Source organism: Hypanus sabinus, chromosome 8 (genome assembly GCF_030144855.1).
Source record: "Hypanus sabinus isolate sHypSab1 chromosome 8, sHypSab1.hap1, whole genome shotgun sequence".
NCBI lineage: Eukaryota > Metazoa > Chordata > Chondrichthyes > Myliobatiformes > Dasyatidae > Hypanus > Hypanus sabinus.
In genome coordinates this window covers 59,429,864-59,447,362 of record NC_082713.1, presented here as the reverse complement: position 1 = coordinate 59,447,362, position 17,499 = coordinate 59,429,864, and the positions used below count along the sequence as shown (strand labels likewise).

Below are 17,499 nucleotides of genomic sequence, written 5' to 3'. Positions count from 1 at the left end.
GTAGAAAATAGTAGCAGGTGCATATAACTGGATGTAGTTAACAGACTTTGCTAGGTTGAGAGAAAATCCATTGAGATCTGTAAAGTTAAAACAAAAGACAAGAACAGAATCAAAGGGAAAAGTATCAGGAAAAGAATTAGAAAAGCTGTGTATTATAAAAATAAGACACCTCCACAACCAGTGTCAGCTGAAGGATTTTGACTGCAAGATAGAATTCCACTGCAAATCCTTATAATAAAACTGGGAAACAAACTGGTCAGCTGGTCACCAGTTGCTCCTAGCCTTTTCTTAACTAGTTGCCATGTCTTGTTAAGTATCTGCTTTGTCTTATTCTGTGGCCCCTCGTGGCTTTTTTATTTTGCGGTTTATTAGTAAATATTATATAATACTAAATAGTCTCTGCTAGTCTGCTTTTAAGTCAAGCCTTCTCTATATTTCCTATCCGGATGGGTGAAACCACAAATGATCCAACAGAGAATACGTGCCTAAAGAAGTCATCTATTGGCATGTGTTTACAATCCTAAATATCAAGAAACCACTGATCATCTGCTCACCACTCAAAACCTCCTCTCTGTATCATAGCAGCAACCCCGCAACAGTCACCCTCCTCCCTTAGAGCCCCAGATTCCAGTGTCTGAGTGCTTCAATGGTTCCCCAACCCAATGCCACAACGCCCTGCCCCAGTGCATCTTACACTGTGAGGTTCAGCCATCTCTGTATTCTATAGATCCAGTGAAACTGCTTTTGTCACCTTCCTCCTGACTGGCTGAGCTCTGAACTGGGCCACCCCTAACCGGGACAGAAGAAAATTCATCATTTGCAACCAATATGAGGATCCACTGCAGAGATGATGCATTGGGCTTTGGACCTTCTTGGGAGTAGGGGGAGGACCAGTGGATAGAATACTTTTCCTGCATCAAGGCTCACCCATACTGCTGAATTATTCTATGGAATTCAGGATCCTCGTGGCGGAATGCAAATGGAATGCAGAAGTGCTGCTGGCCCATTACCACCAAGGAGCACTTGAAAGATGAGCTGTCTGCCCAGGAGCCCAGGAGATGCCCACCAACCTCTAAAGCCTCATCACTCTGGGCCCCCATATTGACACGCATTATCTGGAACAACTTGCCAAAATCAGCCAGTAGCCCAGTTCCATTCACAGAACAATTTCAGGCTGTCGAAACCTGGAGCCTTATCATTAACACTTCCAGAATCCATGTAGTTAGAGAAAGCTCCCTTAATCCCCAAGAGTGTGAGTATCAGTGGAGAAACATCTTGTACGCTTACTGTGATGATGCTGGTCACCCATGGATCAAATGTCCACTGCGTCCAGGAAAATGGCACTGCCAGGCAGAGACAAGGACCTTCTATCTGGTAAGCTCCCCATAGCCCAACTCAGTCTCTCTGACATCCTCCACACCGTGACGACTCCACGAATACAGAAGGCTCTGAGGGATTCCAGCACAGCAGGCAATTTCCTGGGCTGGACTCGGCGTGTGCAGCTTGGACTCCTTACCAATACTATTTCCAACCCCTTCTGCATCACAGCCATTTTCAAGGGTTTTTTTGGGGACTGGGATGGTCAGAACAAACACACAGCCTGTGCACATGAGCATCCCAAGTCCATCCATTTCCTCCTGATCCACTCACCCAATGCTCCTCTCATTTTGGGCAGCCATTGGCTCTCCACTCACAACCCTCACTACTGCTGGTCATTTGATTCCCTGCTGAGTTGGGGACTCTGCTGCCTGCAGCCTCAGCTGACTTCACCCCATAAATCTGTGAGGACGAAGGAAACAATTGACCTCACCAAACTCCCACAGTGATACCATGACTTGGTCATCACCTTCAGTAAAAGGGTAGCCCGCACTCTGCTGCTTCTCAAACTACACAACAGCACGATCAATCTCTTCCTGGGCACCACCCCTCCCCGAGGCTGACTGTACTCCCTCTCCCCTCCTGAGATCGAGACCATGAATGACTACATCATCAAAGCTCTACAGCATGACTTCATTCAACTATTCCAATTCCCAGCTAGTGCAGGATTCTTCTGTCATAAAAAAAGAAATGGGGTCTTCATCCCTGCATCGACAACTATACACTCATCAAGATCACCAGTAAGAACCAATACTCTCTTCCCTTGATGGATTGCACATTCAAAATACTCTGTGGGGCCCAGATTTTCACCAAACTGGATCTATGGAGTGCATACAACCAGACCTAAATCTGTCAGGAAGATGAATGGAAGACAGCGTTCATTACATCCACAGGCCACTACACATACTTTCTGATGGCTTTCAGACTTTCCAGTAGTCTTAGCGTTTTCCAAGCCTTTATCACCAAGATCCTCCAATACATGCTAAACAGGAATGTGTTCATCTACCTCATTAACATCCTCATCTTCTCCAAGGACCCCAGGACCATGCCGGTCATGTTTGTTCAATTCTTCAGCATCTCCTTAAAAACTAGCTGAACTGCAAATTAGAAAAATGCCAGTTCTGCATCCTAGTCATTTCCTTCCTGGGTGATTTCTTTCACCCCAAGGCATAACCATGGATCTAGAGAAAGTGCCTGCTGTTATTGAATGACCCTGACCATGCTCCCTCAAACAGCTACAACACTTCTTGGGCTTCTCCAACTTCACCACTATTCCATCAGGAGCTACAGCCAAATCACTGCTTCTCTCAACCTTCCACACCAAATTACCTTCAGCATTTCATGGTTAACCTGGTCTGTTGCTGTGGACTCTGCTTTCAACCAGGTTAAGAGCTGCTCACCACCGCTCCCATTTTCCACCATCTCCACCCCACCGGACATTTTGTATTAGAACTGGATACATCTGATGTGGGTGTGGGACATGCTCTCCAGGTGATGATCAGATGGGAAGTCACACCCTTGTGCCTTCTCATGAAAGTTCTATTTTACACAGCACCATTATAAAATAAGAGACAGGGAGCTACCTGCCATTAAATGGGCTGTGCAAGAATGGAGACTTTGGCTGATGGGAAAACTCTGAGCCCTTCCGGATCGGACTGACCACCAAACACTCATTTCCTCTCAGTGTACCCACCAACATCAGGCTCACAGGACTGTCTTCTTCAAGCATTTCATCTTCAGCATTTCCTACCGACCCAGTTTCAAGCACACTAAGGTGGACGCGGGTTAGGTGACAAGTGTGTCCTCGGACTTCTGAGGCTGTGCAGCCCTGGGGACAAGCCGGTGATGCCAACTGAAGCATGACAGGAGAAAATGTATTATGGGGAACGGTGGATCAGCTGTCAAATACCTCTGTACTCAGGTCACGGTCTCTCTCTCTATTTTCTCTCATTGGTGTTTGTTGCCGATTCTTGAGTTAGCGAAATTGGAAAAAAGCAACACAGCAGACTTTAACACCCTGCAAATTGCTTGCCTTTGTTGGTCTCCATTCTCGCTGTGAAAGGGTGATAAGCCTCTGTACCTTTATTAGGGAGAGAGCGAGCCTGTGCTATATCAAATTGTCAGGTGAACGATTAGTTTCTGTTGTACTGTAGATCATGGGCTTTATTGGGAGCTTTGCTGTTGTTTGCCTGGTGGGTGGAGGGTGCTGATGCATATTTTTGCTGAAGTAATTGGGGAGGGGAGGTTTGTTGCTTTGCTGCTGCCTGTGCATAGGGGGGAGTTGGGATTTTGGAGTTCTAATATTTTTACTGTCCCTTATTCCTTGGTGCACTCTTCTGTTTTTGTGGATGTTTGTGAAGAATAAGAATTTCTGCTTGTATCTTGTGTACATTCTTTGATGTGAAATGCGACCTTTGAACTATTGATCTTGGATCCATTGCTCATCAAAGATTTCCAGCAGGCCCATCCAGATCTTCCTGGGTTTTCAGTTGCCAGCCAAAGTAGGGGAGAGGATTCTGTCAGGCCTGCCCAGACAGGCACCTCCGAGTCTCCACTCAGCTAACAGGAGTCACTTGCCATTAGTTTTCAACCCATCACCTGCAGCCTATTTAAAACCAGCACTCAGCCACAATCCTTTGTTCACCTATCTAATCAGCCAGCCTCAACGAGTTGCTCCTAGCCTTCAGTTACCTTGCTGTGTTCAGTGTCTTTTTTTTTTGTAGCCTCTTGAGGCTTGTTATTTTGCAGTTTATTAGTAAATATTGTTTACTTCTAAATCATTTCTGCTGTTCTGTTTTTGGGTAAGCCTTCTCCACATGGACAATTCCCTGACAATTAAGCTTGAAAAATGAGCTTAATTACTCCACAGCATGGAACTCTGTGAGATCTTTGGCTTTTTAAAGGGCATAATATAAGTACTAAGCAGCTGTCAGGCACCTGATTTCTGTTTGTTTTTGTATAGAAATAGCATTTGAGCATTTGACAGATTTACAAAATAGGGACAATAGCCCAATTTAAATTAGTCATTGAAAAGTACAGCACAGAAACAGACCCTTTGGCCCACTTGGTCCATGCCAAACCATTTAAAATGCCTGCTCCCATCAACCTGTGCCCAAGCCATAGCGCTGATACCCCTACCAGCCAGGTATCTATCCAAAACTTCTCTTAAAAGTTGAAATTGAGCTTGCATGTACCACTTGCACTGGCAGCTTGTTCCACACCCTGATGACCCTCTGACTGAAGAAGTTTCTCCTCATGTTCCCCTTAAACTTTTCACCTTTCACCATTAACCTGTGACCTCTAGTTGCAGTCCCACCCAATCTCAGTGAAAAAAAGCCTGCTTGCACTCACCCTAACTATATCCCACATAATTTTGTATACCTCTGTCAAATCTCCCCCATCATTCTAACAATTCTAATTCAAATTCCAAAGTCTTCCATACAAATTCAGAAATTTAAAAAATATTTGAAGTGCATGTCCTTGCATTGAAATCTGTTTGGTCCAATTAGATAACTCGTATGTTTAGTGAAAACATGCATTACCTTCAAACATGGACCCTATCATCCATGATATTGTGCCAACATAATCTTCCCTTTATTCCTTTCCTCCTACACAGCCCATAACCTTCCATTTGCCAATCTTAATCCTTCAAATGTCCCTATTGTTTCAGCCTATTCCACCACCCATGGTAGTTTATTTCAGCACCACCACTCTCTGTGTACAAAATCTACCCCGGTATCTCCACCAAACATACCTCCGCTCAGAATGAATGGACATCTTCTGATATTGGCCATTACTGCCCAGGCTAAAGGTGTTAGTTGTCCAATTTATCTATATCTCTCATAATTTTATATACTTCTATCAAGTCACCACTCATCCTCCATCACTCCTAAATGGAAAGACCTGGCTTGCTCAACCTTCCTTCATAAGATATTCCTCTAATCCAGGCAGCATTCTGGTAAATCTCCTTTGAAACCTCTCTAACATTTCCAAATCCTTTCTGTAATGAGGCAACTAGAAATGGACACAGTAGAGTTTGAAGTGGAGTTTTATTTCCACTATAAGTATAAATGTCAGTAAATATTGCTTTATAGTTTACCTGTGTAAGCATAATGAACAAGTGCTTTAAGTGCTTCTGGGTCTACACCCTCCATTTTAATTTCTTCTTGCTTGGCCTCACGTACATCATTTGTAAACATGGCAGCAAAGTAGTCTGAAACAGCACTGAGGACCAGTCTGCAGGAAATGGAAATAATATTATTCAGATTTAAAATTATAAAATGTAACATTAATCCAATTGTCAACATCATTGTCCTGAATGGTCAAGAAATTGATAACACATTTGCTCTTGGTCTTCTTCAGGTTGGATCTTTCTGCTGGGAAATGATGTAAGATAGGCTAGTTACAGAAAATAGACTTGATTTTTGTTATCTTTCTTAATCACGAGAGTGTTCAAAATAAATGACAAGTTAACAAGCATAATGCAAAATACTGAAATTTGAATTTGTATTTTAATGATAAAAATCATCAACCACAAATTAAAATTTTGTCCTATGATACCAAGTCTGTTTTTTTCAAAAATGTTATGAAATTTTCAAATGTTTTATATGACTATTAATGTTGATCCCTGAAATGGGAGTAAAACTTGATTAAGCATTGTTTAATTATTGATGTCCTGAGTTGTAAGCCTAAAGTATTTAATCACCACCATCTGGAACTCCCAAGAATTCAAAACAGACTCTTGAGGGAAGTAGCAGTGATGATTCAATGTTTAATTCCTGTGATTCATTTGTATTCTCTGCTTTTATGGACGTACAATTTCATTGAGCTTTAAAGTGAATTTATTAAAAGAAACAAAAAGAGTCTCATTAATTTCCTTTCCTCTGGCTTAGTTCTGTTAGAGGAGCAATTCTCTCATCAGCTCAATTGTACTCATTTCTTTGTTAGAAGTGATTTTAGTTGGATTTTCAAAAACGTGTTGCTAGCAAAGGTGATTACAGCTAAGACCATCACTGACTTTCTCTTTATTTTACATTATCAGTAACACAACAGAAATTGTTAATATCAGGGGTATGAAATAAAACTCATATTTAAACATGGTGTCAAATAAATAATATTCTTGTTAGCAATGCTAAAATTGAATAATAATTCAAATCACGTCAATATTCAAAATCTCTTCAAAGTCTACATTTGCCTATTACAGTAGGGTTTTAATACACCTGCTTTTGCACAGAGTTGGTATGAAGTAACTCAGAAAATAAAGTAATTTGATAATTTGATAGATCAAAAAGGGGCCATTTTATATTTTTATCAGCTGAGGAGCACTGGCAATCAAATGTAACTCCAAAAGGTATTCACAACAATAAAATAAGTTATACAAGTCCTATAATGGATTGAAATAATTTTTGATATTACCGATGGGCAGGAATCTTGTGATCGCCGACGATTAAGAGAACATCACACAGCTGCTTGTGTTGGAGGTAATTCTCCATCTTTCGAAATGTTTGTTCTGCATGATTTATTGACTGGAAGAATTCCTCTGAACTGCCAGAGCTCATCCTGTTAGAAGAACAGCTATTTAACAGTAGCCTGCAGAAAAACAAAGAGAGCATAATGAAACAATGAAAGTCAAACCTGGGATCATGAATTTGTTTTCCAAGCATAGGTGTTGCAAGAACTGATGTGAAAATCCTTTCAATGAAACAAACAGATCACACTTGAAATCCAAATCCACACTGTGCTTTGGATTTCTCTTTGAATGACCAACATAAAATTGGTCACACAACAGACATGTATAAAACTTAATTCCATATTGCCATGATAAACATTATGATTTTTTAAAGGAAAGCCAGTTGTTATTTTCTTTTGCTTAACTTATTAACATTTTAACATTAGATCGTCCAGAACACATTCTTCACTTATTCTAAAGGCTTTCTCTACTTTATAAAATTAAACATGTTTTACTAACAGTTTATATTCCTGAAGTTAATGATAATTTTAAAAATATACAAATAAAAAAGCTAGGAGCATCATACGCCAGTGAAACTAAGAGTTCAATTTAATTGATTGAGCAAAGGCTATTAGAGCAAACACATTAGAGAAACCATGATTTATAACCCGAGATAAAGGATCTGCATCTGAGAAAGGGTGGTATAACCATGGTTTGTATTCATTGATTGGAACATTGAGTAATTAACAAACATTGAGTTTTAAATCATTGAGTCCATTGGCTAGTTGAAGAAAGATTACTTCCTGAACTAGGATACAGCTGTTGCAGTAAGCAGGTCACAATTGCATCAGAAAAGCATTTCTCATGCGATGGGAAATGGAATTTGGAACCATCTCCTCTGAATGGTTGTGCTTGCTGGATCATGTGTAATTTTCAACTGTGACGGAAAGAATTTTGTGAGAGATATGAGCTGAGGATAGATAATGACTATCGCCCGGTAGCACTCACATCTATGGTGATGAAATGCTTTGAGAGTCTGGTCATGACTAGACTGAACTGCTGCCTTAGCAAGGACCTGGACCGATTGCAGTTTGCCTATTGCCACAATAGGTCAATGGCAGATGCAATCTCAATGACTCTCCACACGGCTTTAGACCACTGGACAACACAAACCCCTATGTCAGGATGCTGTCATTGACAATAGCTCAACATTTAATACTATCATTCCAACAATCCTGATTGAGTAGTTGCAGAACCTGGGCCTTTGTACCTCCCTCTGCAATTGTATCCTCAACTTCCTAACCAGAAGACCACAATCTGTGCAGATTGGTGATAACATATCCTTCTCGTTGACGATCAACATTGGCGCACCTCAGGGGTGGGTGCTTAGCCCACTCCTCTACTGTCTATGTAAACATGACTGTGTGGTTAGGCATAGCTCTAATACCATCTATAAATTTGCTGATGATACAACCATTGTTGGTAGAATCTCAGGTGGTGACAAGAGGGTGTACAGGAGTGAGATATGCCAACTAGTGGCGTGGTGCCACAGCAACAACCTGGCACTCAACGTCAGTAAGACAAAAGAGCTGATTGTGGACTTCAGGAAGGGTAAGATGAAGGAACACATACCAATCCTCATAGAGGGATCAGAAGTAGAGAGAATGAGCAGTTTCAAGTTCCTGGGTGTCAAGATCTCTGAGGATCTAACCTGGTACCAACATATACATGTAATTATAAAGAAAGCAATACAGGGGCTATACTTCATCAAGAGTTTGAAGAGATTTGGTATGTCAACAAATACATTCAAAAACTTCTATAGATGTACCATGGAGAGCATTCTGACAGGCTGCATCACTGTTTGGTATGGGGGGGGGGGGGTTGGGGCTACTGCACAGGACCGAATGAAGTTGCAGAGGGTTGTAAATCTAGACAACTTCATATTGGGCACTAGCCTCCAAAGTACCCAGGACTTCTATAGGGAGCGATGTCTTAGTAAGGCAGCATCCATTATTAAGGACCTCCAGCACCCAAGGCATGCCATTTTCTCACTTACCATCAGGTAGGAGATACAGAAGCCTGAAGGCAAACACTCAGTGATTTAGGAACAGCTTCTTCTCCTCTGCTATCTAATTCCTAAATGGATGCTACCTCACTTTTTTTTTTAATATACATTATTTCTGATTTTTGCATGTTTTTAATCTATACAATATATGTATACTGTAATTGATTTACTTATTTTTTTAAATTATTATTGTTACTGTATTTTTTTCTCTTCCAGATTATGTATTGACTGCTGCCACCAAGTTTACAAATTTCATGTCACATGCTGGTGATAATAAACCTGGTCCTGATTCTGATTCTGATACAAATGGATTTATAGATTTTTGTAAATAAAGTGGTATATGCATTTACAGTTTAACGGAAACCATAGCAACTCACTTCATTGTCAACCAAACACCCAGTATAAATCTCAGTAGAAAACTTCATGGCATTGCATCATTATGTCAGACGCAACTTCTTAATGTGAACCCCAACTCAATATCAGTGGTTGTCATGACACCAGGGGTATGGTAGCAGAATCCTCCAAATCTGGTGGCCACAGGAGGATTGGCCTTCGTAAGGGGTCTAAGGAGACGCACGTCAGCATGATAGCAAATGAAAACAAATGAGGCAGAATGTAGGTCAACAGGAACCCAAGACCTGCTCACAGGCCTCTGATGTCCTGACGTACTGGCACTGCTGAAAGTGCAAAGCTAGCAGCACTTCCCAGTGTTCGTATCAAAGTGAGCGTAGTAAAAGCACAGACCTGACGTCAGTTTCGCAGCTGTGAATGCAAGTGTGTTCGAGGCCCAGTTAACCAGGCTTATCGAGGCAGAGAAAGGAGGAGCAATTTTGCACCTTCTCCTGGCTGAGTGTAAACATTATCCATTTTAGCAGGCTCCCTATGGGCAATAATGGGTGCATTAGTGAGGGCTATGCAAACTTGATCAGGTATTTGTTGCATGAAGAGGTCTTCAAAAATTAAAGAAGGATGTTGCTTTCCAAGGAGAGGCAGCATGTGGTCCACTAGGTCTGAAGGCCTAGCATCCTCCAGGCTGGGCAAAAAAGAACACCTATTTGGTGTGCTCAGACCCCAATAGTCCAAATGTCTATGACAGGTGACTTTTCAGTGTGCTGTATTTATCGCATTCAGGAGGGTGTTTTTAGCAGACTCCCCTTTCTAGCTGCTGTGGAACTACCGAGTGACACTTCTACTAATATCTGGTAGCTTCTGCAGAGATTTGCAACAGCACAAATTGGGCCATGGCTTATACAAACCAAACAATGGGATTTTGCTCCCAAACTCTGGTAATTTCAATCTGACTGTGTTAGCTGGTATGTTGAATAACTCTGGAATCATCCTAGAGTATTAGGGTCACCAATGTAGGTTTTTGTAAATAAAATGCTGGAGGTGTTTAAGGAAACCATAAAAATTGACCTTATTGACAACCAAATGCAGAACATAATGCTCAGTAGAAATCTTCGAATCATTATGTCATCACATCGGACACAATCTCTTAAAGTGAACCCCAACTCAATGTGGGTGGTTGTAATTTATGCATATGTTTCTACCCATTACATTACCCTACAGAATTAATAAAAACATGCAGATGCTGTAAATTTAAAATAAAAAACGACAGAAAGGACTGTTTTGTTTTTTCCATAGATGCTGCCCAGTCTGTTGATTTCCTCTAGCATTTTATGTGTGTTACTTTGGATTTCCAGCATTTGCAGATTTTCTTGTGTTTGAAAAAATGCTGTAAGTTTATTCTGACAAATATTAACAATGTTTCTATCACTGTGGATACTCCCTGGATTGCCAAAAATCCTTCGGTTTCTCTGCTCTAATTGAGTTAGTGTTAAGCATCTAGTTGAGTATGGGAACAGAATTAAGGAGATGAATTGCCTGATGCTGAATCAATATTGCCAAGATCACAACACTGTTGTAAGAAAATAAAATCTCTTGGTTTATGTTTAATTCAATTAGCAGGTGTCCAGATTAACACCTTACCTTTCAGCTTTCTAATCACTGCAGAACATTAAGTTCGCTTGTCCCTTTTTTGCAATAATGGATCTGATAAATAAGGGTCTTTTAAAAATTCAATTAAATTCTCCATGCTTTATTGAAACATGACTGAATGCCTTTTTAAATCAACAAGCAACTATTTTTTAAATGCAATGTACAAAGGGTGATTGATAAGTTCATGGCCTAAGGTAGAAGGAGTCAATTTGAGAAAACCTAGCACATTTATTTTTCAACATAGTCCCCTCCTACATTTACACACTTCGTCCAGTAGTCATGGAGCATACAGATCTTGGACCTCCAGAAAGTGTCCACAGCAGGGGTGATTGATAATTTGGTGGCCCAAGGTAGAAGGAGATGAGTTATACAGCTCTCGTTACATGCACATGCAGGTCAACTCTTTGAGTGATTATGCAGAAAGTTCGGTTACTAACTCATCGGGGTGATTGATAAGTTTGTGGCCTAAGGTAGAAAGAGATGAGTTATTAACTTCAAACTTTCTGCATAATTACTCAAAGAGCCATTTTTAATATGATATCAGAGTCCAGCAGGAGAATCCGTTGTGGCTCCCTGTGCTTCCACTGTAATTTCAATGGAGAAGCATGATTGTGACAAATAAGGAGATAACAGATGCATTGGTCATAGTCTTTCAAGAATCACTTGATTCTGGCATGGTTTCAGAAGACTGGAAGATTGCAAATGCCACACCACTCTTTAAGAAGGGAGGAAGGCAAAGAAAAGGAAATTATAGGCCAGTTAGCCTAAACTGCGTGGTTGGGAAAGTTTTGGAGTCCATTATTAAGGATGAGGTTTTGAGGTACTTGGAGACTAATGTTAAAATAAGTCAAAGTCAGCATGGTTTCTGTAAAGACAAATCTTGCCTGACAAATCTGTTAGAGTTCCTCGAGGAAGTAACAAGCAGGGTGAATAAAGGAGAGACAGTGGATGTCATTTACTTGAATTTTCAGAAGACGTTTGATAAGGTACCACACATGAGGCTGCTTAACATGATAAAATCCTATGGTGTTACAAGAAAGATACTAGAATGAACAGCAGAATGACTGACAGACAGGAGGCATTGAGTGGGAATAAAAGCAGCCTTTTCTGGCTGGTTGCCCAGGTGGTGTTCTTCAGGGAACTCTATTCAGACTGCTGCTTTCACATTGTTTGTCAATGATTTAGCTAATGAAGTTGATGGTTTTGTGGCAAAGTTTACAGATGATATGATGATAGGTGGAAGGGTAGGTAGCGCTGAGGAAGCAATTTTATTGCAGCAGGACTTAGACAAGTTGGAAGAATGGGCAAAAAAGTGGCAGATGGAATACAGTGCTGTGAAATGTCTGATAATGCATTTTGGTAAAAGGAACAATAGTGTGTATTATTACCTAAATAGGGGGAAGTTTCAAACATTAGAGGTGCAGAGAGACTTAGGAGTCCTCGTGTAAGACTCCCAGAAGGTTAATCTACAGGTTATGTCTGTGGTAAAGAAGGCAAATGCAATGTTGGCATTTATTTCAAGGGGAATAGAATATAAAAACAGAGATAATGCTGAGCCTTTATAAGACACTAGTCTGACCGCACTTAGAGTATTGTCAACAGTTTTGGGCCACAAGTTTAGTCTGAAGTCTTAGTTTACAATTGAAACATAAGAGTTAGATTAACCCTTAGGGTATGCTCTAATATTCAATATGACCATAGGTTGTTACGCAGAAAGAATGTTTTGTCATTGTAGAGAGTCCAGAAAAGGTTCACGAGGATGATTCTGGGAATGAAGGTGTTAACATATGAGGGGTGTTTGGTAGCTTTTGTCCTGTAGTCACTGGAATTTAGAAGAATGTGTGGGGATCTCATTGAAGCCTACAGAATTTTGAAAGGACTAGATAGGGTGGATGTGGATAAGATGGTTCCTATGGCATGGGTATCTAGAGCTAGAGGACACAGCCTCAAAATTGAGAGGCATCCCATTAGAACAGAGGTAAGGAGGATTTTTTTTTTTAGCCAGAGTAGTAAATCTGTGGAATGCTCTTCCACAGGCTGTGACAGAGGCCAAGTTTGTGCATATATTTAAGATGGAAGTGATTGTTTCTTGATCAGTCAGGGCATCAAAGGATATGGCAGGGAGGCAGGTGTATGGGGTTGAGTGGGATCTGGGATCAGCCATGATGGAATGCTGAAGCAGACTTGATGGACTAAATGGCTTAATTCTGCTCCTATGTCTTATTATCTATGGTCTTAAGGATATGTTTTTGTTTTTAGGACTTCCAGTTTCATTTTAATTTTATACTGAAGAGAAAAATACTAAAAGTTTTTCAAACTCTTATTCAATTGTATCATGTTGTGTCAAACAGAGAGTGCCATCTGCAGTTTCTGCACTGGCCTCATCACTTTTTGGAAGGTCCGTCTTTTAGCTCTCTGCACCTTGAGCTTTGCAGCATGATCTCAGATCTGATCTGACTGGGAGGAGTGGTATGGAGGCACAGGCAAAGAAGCACCCGTTCAGAGCCAGTAAGTCTGGGGATGGGGCTCTTTCTGTTGTGAAACCTCAATATAATTTGAAAAGCTTTTAAATAATGCTGACTTCAGACAAATGTATTGAAGTTGAAGTTATTAATTTAAAACATTTACTCAATAACATACAGAATATTTTAAAAAGGATTAAAATGGAGTACTAAAGCAAAATAATAAAATTGGAATCTCGGTTTCTTTGTCATCTAAACTGGAATAATGCTGGGAATTCAAGAAAGATTGAGCTCCACCACTGAGAGGAGAATTAATTCCAACCATTCCCATTTGAAAGCACATGAATTAATGAGCAGAACATCTAATACCAGTGGTTCCAATTAAAACTGCCAGTAAAACATTATGAGACCTGGTGCAATAATCTTTAATCTTTAATAATCTTTAACATTTTATTTTGACAGATCTGATGTATATGGCTGCCTTTTGTTTTGTGGGTGTGGTTTGTTCCACCCAAACCTTACTCCCAACCGTACCATCCCAGTCAAGGTGCGGGGCTTCTCAGTGAACCAGTTATGACCCATAAAGCAATGCTTGAATAGTTCATCAATCAGCAGGATTTGCAAGCACAGCTAACTACTGTCCCACTGACCCCATCAATTAAGTCAGTGATTCTTAATCAATATGAGACCTTTGCTACATAACAATAGTATCTGGAATGAAGATAGGATGGCTTTTAGGATTTTTTTTCATGTTAATTATATTCAATTCCTTAATCAAACACTTAATTTAAAAACATTTGTTTCTACATAATGTCCAGTGGTTCTCATTTACCACTATCATCTTCATTTCCTTTGATACTTTATACCAAAGTAGGAATAAGAATTTCAAATAATGAAATGAATCCAACACGTTCACAAAGAGTTCATAATATAAGTATTTCAATTGGCTTCTATTTGCCAAGGAGCTAAGGAATATTGAATTTAAATACATTTTTTCATTGGTTTTCTACACAACCTACTCAAGCTTTTATTTCTTGGCTGATCATAAAGGGCATCACTACATTTAAAAAGAACTTTGTAACATGAGTATATCATTCATATATTATTCAATGCCAAATTTAAGGAGCACAAAATGACTGCCATACATTTTAGTTGTCTAAAATGCATTGTTTATGTGTAGATCCAAACTCATTACCAGTCTTATTGTTACATACATTTCATATGTCTAAAGTATTAGAAACCAAGGTTGGAAGGTATTGGAGTAATATTCATAGTCTGAGTAATACTGGTCTAGTCTGAGTCAGAAATTCTAAAGGCATTTAAACTGTCAGCAGATTCTATAATTGAAGGCAAACCATAGGAGAGAAAATGTAAGAACAATGAATCGAGAATCATTTTTTTCTTTTCCTTTAAACCTCATGAAGTAATTAATTATCCAATATTATACATGATATTTTATAGCTTGAATATTTTAAAAGAACTCAGGTTTTCAGTATTATCTTATGTTGATACGGCTTAATCATTGCAGCAAACTTAGAACTACAGAGGTATGGATGATATGTGCAAATACATACATAAACATCTGTACACAGGTACAGTACGTACAATTTAATAGATGGAAATAAGAAATAATTTAACAATATATGAAGTGATTTAATTACAATATTTTCATAAACAGTAATCATGAGAAAATGCTGTTCATAAGATCAAAATCACACTTTGAATTGTGGCAAAATGGAACGGCTAATAGTGCTGTTGGCTCACACCTCTACTGACCTGAATTGATCCTGACCTCTAGTGTTATCTGTACAAGATTGCAAGTTCTTCTTATGACCATGTGTGTTTCCCCCAAGTGGTCCTGTTTCATACCACAAATCAAAGGCCAGTAGGTAGGTTGATTGGCTACCATAAATTGCTCTAGCTGTAAGTGGGTGGTAAGAAAGCTTGAAGGGCAAGCACTGGTGGGAGTGAGGAAGAGAGGGAGTTAATGGCATGTGAGAGAGAATAGGTTGGAGTAAAATGTGGGAGAAGGTGATAATAAGATTGACAAGACTGCTTTGTGAGCTAATCTAAACTTGATAGACTAAGTGGTCCCTTTCTATGTCATAATAAAATATCAAAACGTAACTTATAGGATCTGTGTACAGGATTGGCATTAACAAGTGAATGAGGATGCATTGTAAGTTAACACAACCAATAAGGACATCCTTTTTATCTTGCTCCAGGGTAATTTTGGAAACCATTAGTAGTTTGGTTTTAAAGTCAGAATTGCCAATGAACCCTTTTGATAGTAGTTTTGCTTTCTAATTTTCTCTTCAACCAATAAAATTATCCATTTGTTACCAAATGAGGTTATTTATACATCCCAGTCAAACAATTAAGCAGCATTAGTTCTGTATGTACGATACTAAAATTATTTTAAAATACTAATAAATAGCAAGTTGAAAGCTACATTTCTATGTATGTTAGCTCTGTGAAATGTTTAGATAAATTAATTATTTTACAGTGCATTTGCACAGTTGAAGTATTATTTAATGCATTGAATATATCTGTACATTTAAATTTATTATAACTTGCAACAGAAATCATTACTGTCTCATTATGCATGAATTAGGTTTTAGACAGTTTCCTCCTTCATGTAGAACCAGTATGGTACTGAAAATTTCTAATTCTCTATATATGCTTCATTTGCTAACTGCTTTTCAACAAGCAAAATAATGAAGTTGATCCATTCTTCAATCACTGTTATATTTGACACTTTTTAACTCAAGTATATCTTCTTATTTGATGAAATATTGCACCTAAATTTTAGGAAGTTCTTTCCCTTGCTATATGAAGTGCCAGAAACAACATAATGAACAGCCACTAATTACTACAGCAAATGTTAATTTAAAAAGAAAAGATGCATCTATTACTTACAGCATCTTTGAATTTATTTTTAATGATTATGACTCTTATGACCATGAATACATTTCAGCTTACTTAGTAATCAACTTATGCTGTTCCTTTTAACCGTCAAGCTTGCTCCATTTATGTCTTGTTCACAATATAGTTTGATTAATCGTCAGACTTATTGTCGTATGCTTGGATTTTCCACAGTTTGTTATGGTTTATTTGGAATAAAGGGTCACTGACAAATAGGTCAATAATTATTCTACTCAGTTAAATTATAGTTTTGTAAGTTTAAATAGTGATAACATAGTTTTAGTCTGGATACAGTGAAAGGATGTTGTTGCAATCTATCTAGAAGACCAATGGAGTTCTTTTTATATTCCATATTGGCGTATCTCTGTCAATTCCCACTAGATTCCAAACACATAAAACTAGGTGTACAGTAAATTAACAGAATCAGATTAGGTGGATTATCCCTCAAGAATGTTAAGATTGTATATAGTGGTGCAAACGATGAGAAAACATACTACAATTTTTTTCTTGGTGCTGTTGCTTCCTCAAATTACTTACTGCATATTGATAGGGAGAATTAAAAAAAAGTCTGCCAAACATCCAGAGTAATGCTAATGCTTTTCTGAACATGAGTGTCATTCCAGGCATTGCAGAGTTTGGGGAGATGATAGCAATTTAAAATATGATAGCTAATTGATTTCCATACTTCTTTGCATACTCAGAATAATTAGCAGCTTCAATTTCTAAATTACAATCAAAGTTAGTACTGCAGGGCTGCCAGTGTATTGGTTTCTATGACCATCTTCCTCATTTTCAGGGATTTTAATTTACTGCTGAAGTTTCAGGCCTAACCCAAATAGCAATTATTTATAGCATGTTTTTCTCTGCAGTTGTGGAAAATTATAGGTTTCTTCCCTTACAATCAATGTAACAGAATACTTTACAGTGCAGATGGGGAAATTGAAATGATGAAAGAGCCAAACTATTCCATTCTTTCTTCCTTAGTTGCTTAAACAACCCACTGCATTACAGTACAGTTGGTGATTTAAATGTTAATACAAAAATTATTTCTATCTGCTAGAATTACTTCTGCATACAACTAGAAAGGAAGCAAAGCTTTTAAAACAAACGTGGAACAAAGTTGAGCCAATTATAAGACGAGACTTAATGCTTTGTGATGAAGCTCTGTAGAGACCTGGTGGAAAAAAATTTGCTATTTTCCCCATTAGATAATTATTACATAG

At 38.9% G+C, this 17,499-nt stretch overlaps 1 protein-coding gene across 1 annotated transcript in view; it reads right to left on the bottom strand.

The window, feature by feature from the left end:
- The window catches only part of LOC132398203 (kelch-like protein 4), a 165,017-nt gene that overhangs the window by 46,496 nt on the left and 101,022 nt on the right, over positions 1–17,499 (bottom strand). The window contains exons 2-3 of the mRNA XM_059977298.1: positions 6,793–6,966; positions 5,477–5,613 (exon numbers count right to left, since the gene is read on the bottom strand). Coding sequence (XP_059833281.1) covers positions 5,477–5,613; positions 6,793–6,966 — 311 coding nt within the window. The remainder of the gene's footprint in view (positions 1–5,476; positions 5,614–6,792; positions 6,967–17,499) is intronic.